The 11,324-nt window shown below is 43.8% G+C and overlaps 1 protein-coding gene across 6 annotated transcripts in view; it reads left to right on the top strand.

Moving 5' to 3' along the window:
• Nucleotides 1-11,324, top strand: part of DGKH (diacylglycerol kinase eta) — a 764,231-nt gene that overhangs the window by 56,647 nt on the left and 696,260 nt on the right. For all 6 annotated transcript variants that reach the window (XR_014550947.1, XR_014550948.1, XR_014550949.1 and 3 more), the window contains exons 9-13: nt 3,287-3,449; nt 6,983-7,091; nt 7,244-7,383; nt 8,017-8,104; nt 10,594-10,679. Coding sequence is in view for 3 of the 6 variants with exons in the window: in XM_083624621.1 (XP_083480747.1) it covers nt 3,287-3,449; nt 6,983-7,091; nt 7,244-7,383; nt 8,017-8,104; nt 10,594-10,679 (586 nt within the window). In the remaining 3 variants the exon portion in view is untranslated. The remainder of the gene's footprint in view (nt 1-3,286; nt 3,450-6,982; nt 7,092-7,243; nt 7,384-8,016; nt 8,105-10,593; nt 10,680-11,324) is intronic.

Here is an 11,324-nt window from a genome sequence, read left to right as displayed (position 1 = left end):
TTGCTAAAATTTTCAAACCTCCCATTCATAGAGTGGGGAGGTGATTTTTCACTGAGTCTGCCTGTTTCATTTTCATTCCCTCAGTCTGTTCTGGAGGACTGGAGGCTGAAGGGTATGAGAAAATGACACAGGAAAGTTCAGGGGGAAAGAGGAATCTGTGAAAATCATTTCTCTTCCTCTCTATTTAGTAGGCACATCATTCTGCAATCGGAAGAGCCTACTCTGGGTCCAAGCCATCCTTTCTTAACCACTTACAAACTCAACGCTTGTTGTTGTTATTTAGTTGTTTAGTCGTGTCGGACTCTTCGTGACCCCATGGACCAGAGCACGCCAGGCAGTTCTGTCTTCCATTGCCTCCCACAGTTTAGTCAAACTCATGCTGGTAGCTTCAAGAACACTATCCAGCCATCTTGTCCTCTGTCGTCCCCTTCTCTTTGTGCCCTCCATCTTTCCCAACATCAGGGTCTTTTCCAGGGAGTCGAGTCTTCTCATGAGGTAGCCAAAGTATTGGAGCCTCAGCTTCAGGATCTGTCCTTCCAGTGAGCACTCAGGGCTGATTTCCTGAAGAATGGATAGGTTTGATCTTCTTGCAGTCCATGGGACTCTCAAGAGTCTCCTCCACCACCATAATTCAAAAGCATCAATTCTTCGGTGATCAGCCTTCTTTATGGTCCAGCTCTCACTTCCATACATCACTACTGGGAAAACCATAGCTTTAACTATACGGACCTTTGTTGGCAAGGTGATGTCTCTGCTATTTAAGATGCTGTCTAGGTTTGTCATTGCTTTCCTCCCAAGAAGCAGGCATCTTTTAATTTCATGGCTGCTGTCACCATCTGCAGTGATCGTGAAGCCCAAGAAAGTAAAATCTCTCACTGCCTCCATTTCTTCCCCTTCTATTTGCCAGGAGGTGATGGGACCAGTGGCCATGAGCTTTGTTTTTTTGATGTTGAGCTTCAAACCATATTTTGCGCTCAACGCTACAGTACAATAAAAGCAACACAACCCTGCCCACAGACATGTAGTCTAATTGACCTCCAAGTTTACTTGGGAATAAACTCAATAGCGTTTAATTCTGAGTGGACTGTGCTTTTAGTGGATTAGCTGAATCTTGAAGAATAAATGGGGGATGGCTGTCATTGGACTTTGTGTAGTACATTGCAAATATATGCATCACCTATTACGTTTTGAAGGCTTCACAATGCAGATGTTTCCAGCAGATGTTCACTTTCTGTTTGCAATTACAATTTAAAATTGATAGCTAAATTAGCAGAAATATCGCCATTACTATATTGTAAGAAAATGACTCCCATCGTTAGGGCTGCTGGCCTATTGGCATATTTCAGAACATGCACGAATACCAAGCGGAATTATATATAATTCCTTACCCTTTTAGTGTCATAATTTGTGGGGGGGATAATAGGATTCATGAGCACTTGGGATCTCATAGGTCCATTATACACTTGGATTTAGTCATTCTTTCTTTAAATGGATTTTGGAATTTAGTCATGAACAGCTGAGCGTGTTGTATGTCCATTGGGACCGGAATGCGATTTTCATGGCAATAATGTCCATTAGCATGATTTAACAAGAGATTTTTGCTCAGGTTGCTGGAGCTATTTAGATAATCACAATCTTTGGGAACTTTAATGAAGGTTAACAAAGGCTGTTTTCCCCATCTCTGGCTGCTCTTTGGTGCCAAAAATGGCTATTTAGTAGTTGCCAGAGGCTGGCATGGCTATACTTGTTTCCCAACATCCTTTGCTTTTTACTGGAAAGAAACCAGAAATAAAAATCCCCCTCTGCCCCCCCATTGGTGAGTTTTCATCATGACCCAGATGACTTCTGAATTCAAAAACAACAAAAGGAGTTCTTTTAAAACAACAGCAACGCCTTTCTAGTCTTAATCTGATGTGCACCAGATACAATCTTGCTTAAAATGTATATAGGAAGTGCAATGTAAGCGATGGAAGTCAATCAATGAAGTTTTATTAGTATTTTCATATTGAGATACTTGTAGAATAAACTTGGGAGAAATTCTTCCCCTTTTCTTCTTTTTTTCTCTTTATTTTTCTTTCTTTTCTTTTTTCTTTTCTTCTTTTTTCTCTTTTGTTCCTTTTTCATGTATATATGCTTATTTGAAATATGTATGTATGTATTTGCAATATTTTGCTTATATTTTGTAACAATTATGTTAAATAAACAATATTTTTTTAAAAAAACAAAATGATGTGCACCACCACCCAGCTCAACAAAAGAGGTCCAAAATCAGTTGTCTAGAGGCATCTCTGGCACAGTGAGAGTGCAGGGAGTGGCTCTCCTGACTTCTCTATGCTTCTGCCACTGTCTGAACCCACAGCAAATCTGCAAGCTCTTCTTCGATACAAGAGCTAACAGAACAAAAGGTTGCCGCTCTTGCCTCTCAGATGCTTTGCAGTAGAGTAATTTACTTCTGTCTCACTTGGGGCTTTCACTTGTGCACTTACCCTGAACACTTTAACCAGCTAAGTAATAGTGCCACTGTATTCTGCTCTGGTCAGACCTCACCTGGAGTACTGTGTCCAGTTCTGGGCACCACAGTTCAAGGAGGACACTGACAAACTGGAACGTGTCCAGAGGAGGGCAACCAAAATGGTCAAAGGCCTGGAAACGATGCCTTATGAGGAACGGCTAAGGGAGCTGGGCATGTTTAGCCTGGAGAAGAGGAGGTTAAGGGGTGATATGATAGCCATGTTCAAATATATAAAAGGATGTCACATAGAGGAGGGAGAAAGGTTGTTTTCTGCTGCTCCAGAGAAGCGGACACGGAGCAATGGATCCAAACTACAAGAAAGAAGATTCCACCTAAACATTAGGAAGAACTTCCTGACAGTAAGAGCTGTTGCGACAGTGGAATTTGCTGCCAAGGAGTGTGGTGGAGTCTCCTTCTTTGGAGGTCTTTAAGCAGAGGCTTGACAACCATATGTCAGGAGTGCTCTGATGGTGTTTCCTGCTTGGCAGGGGGTTGGACTCGAGGGCCCTTGTGGTCTCTTCCAACTCTATGATTCTATGATTCTATGATTCTATGATTCTAATTCCCAACCCTCCTATTGTCTTTAATTAGTATGGGGACAGTTAGACCTTTTCAAAGTCGGAGCTAAGTGAGAATTGGCTTTTTAGAGTGGATATTTGTTTGTTTGTTTGTTTTGTCCGCTAAAGCAGTAGCTGGTGATCCTGTTGGAAGAATGGGAGTCACTTGGTTCCTTCAACCATATTTACGTCATTTTATTCCTTCCTTTGTTTACAGGATTCTGGAAAGCCACCTGTCCACCATCTTGTGCCAGTCCTCTGTTGGTTTTTGTCAATTCAAAGAGCGGAGACAATCAGGGTGTAAAATTTCTCCGACGATTCAAGCAGTCGCTGAATCCAGCTCAGGTGTTTGATCTAATGAATGGAGGGCCTCATCTAGGGTAAGGAGTTTTGCTTTCTACCCACAGTTATTCCTGGAAAGGGTCGTTGCAAAATTGGTTCATTTAAATCGAACTTTATTCTGCTAGAGTTCACCATATCAGATTGTTGTATTATTGGGGAATTACAAAGCATGTAGTAGTTTCTTCTTCTGAGAAACATGCAGGTTGCCTAGAGAAGTTACCAGACAAGAACTTTCTCAAAGGAATGGACCCTCCTTCCTTGGAAATTTTTAAGCAGAGCTTGGATGGCCACCTGTCATGGATGTTTGAGGCTTTAGCTCCCTGTTACAAGTTTGGCTTTGGTTTGCTAAATTACCGTATTTTTCGCTCTATAGGACGCACTTTCCCCCCTCCAAAAATGAAGGGGAAATGTGTGTGCATCCTATGGAGCGAATGCAGGCTCCTTGGCTTCAGTGATAGCAAAGCAAAGCCTCTGAAGCGCAGAGGGAGCGCTCCCTCCGTGCTCCGGATGCTTCGCGTTGCTTTCGCTGAAGCCTGGAGAGCGAGAGGGGTCGGTGCACACTGATCCCTCTTGCTCTCCAGGCTTCGCTGCGCTGGAGAGGCACTGCACAGTTTTCCCTCTCTGCGCAGTGCCCTTTCAGCGAAGCGGGAGGAGAAATGGAAGGGGCTCCGTTTCTCCTGCCGCTTCGCTGAAGGGGCGCTGAGCAGAGAGGGGGAGAATGTTTTTTCCCCTGTTCTCCCCCTCCTATGATTGGGTGCGTCCTATAGAGCAAAAGATACGGTACTTTTGTGGAGCTGTACGGGCCATTTAGGTAGATAGCCACTGGCCCCTGCAAATTTTAAGCAGGGGTGGGTGGGAATACAACCGGTTTCACTTGCAAAGAAAAGAAGCAGAGAGGCTCTGTGCATATTTCATACCAGCTCATTGTATTTCCATCCCATGTCCATGCACCGCTTCCTCAGTCCCTTCTGCCTCTTGCTGATGACCTCATGCTATCTAATCACATGTGCGCCATACCTGTTAGGGGTCACCTGGTTTATTATTCTAAAATGTCTATTGAGCTGCTATTTAACTGGCAAACTGATATTCTGTGTTCTTGTGCAGAGAATTATTATTATTATTTATTCAATTTATATACCACCCTATACCCAGGGGTCTCAGGGCAGTTCACAGAATGGAGTGGCCCTTCCAATAATTCACCAGTGCCTTTAAGGGCTTCCTAGAGTTTAATCACCCATGAAGGGGACTGGTTATTCTGGCTTATGGGTAGAGAACAGAGTGCCCCCTCCAAGGATACACAATGTGACCAGATAGCCAGCTAAATAGCACTTCAGCAGATGCTGTTTTCTGGAAGATAGCTGGTCATCAAATCTGTGGGTAGCAAAGGTAAAGATAAAGAGACCCCTGACCGTTAGGTCCAGTCGCGGACGACTCTGAGGTTGCGGTGCTCATCTCACTTTATTGGCCGAGGGAGCTGGCGTACAGCTTCCGGGTCATGTGGCCAGCATGACTAAGCCACTTCTGGCAAACCAGAGCAGCACATGGAAATGCCGCTTACCTTCCCACCGGAGCGGTACCTATTGATCTACTTGCACTTTGACGTGCTTTCGAACTGCTAGGTTGGCAGGGAGCTCACCCCATCGCGGGGATTCGAACCACTGACCTTCTGATCAGCAAGCCCTAGGCTCTGGGGTTTAACCCACAGCACCACTTGCGCCCCTTTCTATGCGTGGTACCCGTCCTTAATCCTACTCTGAATAGACCCAGTGACAATAATGGGCATGACTAACTTGGGGTCGTTAAGAAAATGAAGGAACCAAGGGAGTCCAAATCTCCTTGTTTGCATGGAGGTTGCATTCTGGGTCATTGTTCGTGTCAGCAGTTGTGCGTAAACCTGTTCCAGCCTCGCCCTGTTCCGTCCCTTCCGTGGCCAAAAAAGGGGGCATGTTAGTGGGTAAAACAGTCGCTGCCTGCACTGATGCTCCAGCAATAGAGCAGAATAGCACGTTTACCCTGTTTGCAGTGACGCACTTCAGGTCCTATATACCCGAAGGAGTGTCTCCACCCCCATCATCCAGCCCGGACAATGAGGTCCAGCTCCAAGGGCCTTCTGGTGGTTCCCTCACTGCGAGAAGTGAGGTTACAGGGAACTAGGCAGAGGGCCTTCTCAGTAGTGGCACCTGCCCTGTGGAATGCCCTCCCAGCAGATGTTAAGGCAATAAGCAACTATTTTACTTTTAAAAGACAACTTCCCTGTTTAGGCAAGTTTTTAATGTTTGATGCTGTATTGTTATTCAGTTGGAAGCCGCCCAGAGTGGCTGGGGAAACCCAGCCAGATAGGCGGGGTATAAATAAATTATTATTATTATTATTATTATTATTATTATTATTATTATTATTAAATTCCATGCTTTCTTCACATGAAGAAGGATTGCCGCAGGAGGAATCCTATTCTGAGGGGTTTTTTTTTATAATAATATTTTATTAGGTTTAACAATAAAAAGATACATCCAGACATAATACAATAAACACACACAAAAAATAAAAAACACAACAATGCAATCTTTCACAAAAAAGAAAAGAACAATCAACACACCACAAATAACATAAATAACATAAGGCAAACACAAATCACTCTTTTCTAGTTATTCATCTTTGATTAACTTGTTTTCCTGACTTCCTCCCACCTCCCTTTTTTGTATCCCTCTTTAACAGTTAGCTCAGCAAATTCATATCATACTACTTTGTCCTTAAATATTTTACCTCCCAAATTTATAATTTCCAATTTTTATCTCTTGTTACTAGAACTTCTTCTTTTTATTTCAATATCATCCACCTTCATACATTTTACAGTGCTTCTGTAAATAAATTTTAAATTTCCTCCAATCTTCTTCCACCAACTCTTCTCCCTGGTCTCGGATTCTGCCAGTCATCTCAGCCATTTCCATATAGTCAATTACTTGCATCTGCCATTCTTCCAAGGTGGGTAGATCTTGCGTCTTCCAATGCTTCGCAATGAGTATTCTTGCTGCTGCTGTAGCATACATAAAGAAAGTTCTGTCCTTCTTTGGCACCAATTGGCCAACTATGCCTAGGAGAAAGGCCTCTGGTTTCTTCATATTCTGAGGGGTTTGGCCTTGGAGCAGACCTCACTTTCATTGCCACCACCATATTTGGTTAGTACTTGTAGACCAAAAACTGCTGGCTTGGATCTGTTATTTAGCAATCTCTGCTAAATGCCAGAACTTTGAAAAAAGGGGAAGCAATCAGTTTTTGCCACCTGAATTATTTTTTTAAAGCAACAAGTTATTTTCCATAAAATTTCCAGAAGGATAGACGTGATTGCAGGAAAATCATTTGAAGACGAACAGATTTGTAATGGCAGCTTTTGTGGGCTTGAGTCCACGAAAACTTGTGTTAATAACAAATACTTAGTCTTTGGTGCTCTTGGTTGTTCTCCTCTTCTGAAAATCTGCATAACTTACTGTCAACAGCTAATACTGTCATTGTTGTGAATGTTTATATTGTATCTCCTTGTGGATTTGAACACAGACAATGCATTCTCTTTCAGTCTACGATTATTTCAGAAGTTTGACAATTTCCGAATCCTAGTGTGTGGAGGAGATGGAAGCGTTGGCTGGGTATTGTCTGAAATTGATAAACTCAACTTACACAAACAGGCGAGTATCGGTTTCTTCTTATTGAGGAGGAAAGAAAGAGTGAGGTGGGTTTTTAAGAAACTAGGAAATAAAACAAAAGTGGAGAAAAACAAAACCCCACAAATATAGGTCTGTAAGTTGACTTTAAACAGAATATTTCTTCTTTCGTTTAGTGTCATTTGGGAGTGCTACCGCTGGGTACAGGAAATGACCTTGCCCGTGTCCTTGGCTGGGGAGGGTCTTGTGATGACGACACACAACTTCCTCAAATTTTGGAGAAGTTGGAACGAGCTAGCACCAAAATGTTAGACAGGTAAGTAAGCACCTCTTTCCTCTCCCCCACCCCAATTAATTTTATTCATAAGCAGTGCCGGATTTACATATAATCTAAACAAGGTATAGCTTAGGGCCCCACTCTCTTGGGGGCCCCCAAAAAATTAAAGGGAAGAAAACCTGGATGTACATTTCCAAAATATAAGATAAAAAACAAATAAAATAAAACCTACATACAGCAACAGTGTTTTGTGTTGTGTAGGCTCCTATGGTGTAAGTAATGGGCCCCGCCTGCTAGCCTGCTCCCTAAAATATCACTGGTTTGCTCATTTCTATATATAGGGTGCCTACATTCTGCATGGCCAAATGGCTTTAGATACCTATTAGGTCCATAAATTACCATATAGCATATATTCAACACAAAAAACAGCGACAATTTGCGAAGGACATAATTTGCGAAGGACATAAACGAAGGACAGCTGGACATATAAAGGGCCCCATTACCTTCAGTAGCTTTGGGCCTCATCAAACCTAAATCCGGCCCTGTTCATAAGGGTTGAATTACCTTTGCGTGACTATTTCTTCTTCCAATGCGAATACAAATTGATTTTGCTGTGCGAATTTGGTCCTTTGCATGTTGTTTGATCACCTCGATATATGGCACTTTTTTCAGGTGGAGCATAATGTCTTACGAATTGAAACTGCCATCAAAGCAGTCTATTCTTCCTGTTACGCCAGAAGAGGAGTCTGAGGAATGTCAGGTGAATTTAGGTTTTGGGATGTGATTAAATTGTAGAGCTGGAAAAAATGAAATATAATTAACAATCCTAGGCATGTCTTCTCAGAAGTAAAATCCCATTGTGTTCACCAGGGCTTAATTTCAGATAAGTCTGCAAAGGATTGCTTAAAAAAAACTAGGCTCGTATGTAGCAGCTTATTTCAATAGAGTTTTGTTTAAAAATTACATTGGTGTAACATGGATAGTCATTGTTAGCAACTATGAGAGATGTTTCTTACCGACAGTTGGGGATCCACGTGCACTAATTAATTGAAATTTTAGGCTGTCCTTCATTGAAGGAGTACATATGACTTTCCTCTCCTGCATTTACCATCCCAATAACCGTGTGAGGTAGAGTCAGGGACTGGCAGGTTGCTGGCGAGTATACATCGGTGGCAGGGGGGCTGGAGGCTGGCTTGGGAGAGGGGGGCAGTGATTTGCATGTCGAGGTCCCCAAGCCACCCCCAAATGAATTCACACTTCACACAGGAATTTTTGTTTAAGGTTTTTGGCATAATTTTGGCCACAACTTTATTAAAACACAAAATGTGAGTGGTTGCTTAGGCATTGGTTGCGACTATCTGTCCCCGCCCAGGGACAGAACTGACTTCCGCAAGCCTGCGAAGTCAGTAAGGGAAAACATTTTGGGGGAGAGAATAGAGCTGGGTGCCAGACCCTCACCTCTCCCCAGATGCTTCCAGGGGCTCTTGCGTGGCCCTAGCCCCCTTGACAGGGGTGCGGACAAGAGCGTGGCGAGCCCCTGGATTCCTTTAACGGAATTCCCTTGCAGCAGCAGCATTGGAGGGGCAGGCAGAGCCAATCCTTACCCCTCCACCAACCAATTTTCTAAAACCAATGCCTAACCGCAACCTTACAAGTTGTGTCGATTTGCTATGCAGTAGGCAAAAAACCAAATGGCACCAGCCAATCAGCCAAAAGGACAAAATTCCTACCAGGCCCCTGCCCCAAAAGCAGATGACCCCATGACAGGCATAGCAAGGTCAAACGCAAAAGCCCTAAAATTAGGGGGGGGGGCGGGTGATCCGATGTGCGCAGTGAAAAGAGGAAGCTCAACGCTGCGCGCAGAGAATATATAACCCAAGGCTGTCAATCAATAATTGGCAACATCAAGCTCTCCCCAACAACCAGAGGAGCCCAATCACGACAGTGAACATCCAAACTAACTCGCCCAGCAACCGAGGGGTGTCTTGTGAACCCCACCGCAACCCGTGCTCTCCATGAAGGAGAACACGCTTTGTGGGGACCTGTGCCAGCCAGGAGGCAAGAGTCAGGCGCAGGGGAAGCTTCAGAGCTGTAAGATGGAGCACAGGAGGAAGAGGGGAAAGAAGCAGGTCAGGCAGGTGAAGGGCTGAGTGCTCCCCCGCCCTTTCCTCCATCACCATCTCCCTGAACCAGGAAAGAATTGAAACAGGAAGAACAGATGCAGCTTCCACACAGGCTTAGTCTTTGACTGCATGCATGCAGCCTGTCAGGGGAAGATACATAACCTGGTGGAGGGGGAGTGGTCCCCTGTTGCAGCAGCCGCTCCTGTGTGTGGTGTTTGAAGCCATGGAAACTCCTGTGTCAGCTTTGACAATAAAGAGTGAACTATCTGCCCTGTGCCTTCCTTTGGCCCTTGACCGAGAGGTTAGCCTGGGGCATGTTTAATGGGTGTGCACCGATTTGAACCAAGGCAGTCCCTTGGTCTAACCACTACCTATACAACGCCGGCTTTACATTTGTTGCAAAAACAAAGGCTGCTTATTTGAAGTGTCTGTCACTTCATTTTGAGAAAGTCTACAATACAACCAAGTATTAGAATCGGACTGTAATCTGAAGACCTCCCATAATCCTCAATTGCTCAGTAGTTTGACTGATTAAATCATTTCAAACAAACAAACAATTGCATACATACAGGCAGGTATTGAGTGTTCGGAATTAAACACTCTCTCCCTCTGAATATCTCTTTCATTTACATAGCTTTATGGGGTTTCATCTATGAATCTATGGAATAGTCTTAGGTGATCACACTATGATCATAAAATTGATCTATTACATTGTTCTGTATATTAATAGAACAGTATTAAAATAATAAGTGCTAATACCTCAAACTGAGATTAGCTTTTCTCAGCGTGGTAGAAACTTCATCAGACAGGCAGGAACGCTTGGTGCTGACGGAATCATCAGAGGGTGTGACAGTGAATTCCTCCTTTGCCTATGCCTCACTAGATTGTGGCTTTCATATTTTTTTAAACCGATCTATTATAATTTTTCCTAGTTCACCATTTTATGTTGGAGTTAAGACTGAGAGCGTTCTTAGGCTAAGAAAATCAATAACTGCAGATACATCTAGCATTACTGTATAGAAGGCATCTTTGGTGGATGCAGAAAGGGATGTTCCTGTGTGAGATTTGTTTTTTTACTTCAACACAATCACAGGTAGAACATGAATAATTATTTCTTAATTTTTAGATGTCTATGTACGAAGATTCAATTGCTGCTCATCTGGGTAAGATCCTCGATTCGGATCAGCACTCTGTTGTCATATCATCGGCCAAGTAAGTTAAAAAAAACACGTGCACGTCACAGTATAGCGTAGAGCAGTTTTGTGTTACATCTTTTGTAATATGCATGCAAGCATGAACGTTCACTTGCACACTCAAATTTGGACTCTTGCCCGATTCAGATGTTACATGCAAGGGTGCTGCAGGTGCGAGAGCAAAGTTATGTCTCAGTGACGCTTTAGGGTAGATGTGGAATTGTGATTTCTGCTTGTGGCAGAGTGCTTGTACAACAATGCATCACAGCAAGCTGCGATGAACCTCGGCTGACAAAAGAATGTCAGGCTCGTTAGAACTGTGGGTTAAACCACAAAGGCTAGGACTTGCTGATCAGAAGGTCGGCGGTTCGAATCCCCGCGACGGGGTGAGCTCCCATTGCTCGGTCCCTGCTCCTGCCAACCTAGCAGTTCAAAAGCACGTCAAAGTGCAAGTAGATAAATAGGTACCACTCTGACGGGAAGGTAAACAGCGTTTCCGTGCACTGCTCTGGTTCGCCAGAAGTGGCTTAGTCATGCTGGCCACATGACCCGGAAGCTGTACGCCGGCTCCCTCGGCCGATAAAGCGAGATGAGCGCCGCAACCCCAGAGTTGGCCACGACTGGACCTTATGGTCAGGGGTCCCTTTACCTTTACCTATATGCC

This window comes from Podarcis filfolensis (genome assembly GCF_964270895.1).
Source record: "Podarcis filfolensis genome assembly, chromosome: 7".
NCBI lineage: Eukaryota > Metazoa > Chordata > Lepidosauria > Squamata > Lacertidae > Podarcis > Podarcis filfolensis.
The sequence above is the reverse complement of the archived record's forward strand: the minus strand, read 5'-3'. Positions and strand labels throughout refer to the sequence as shown.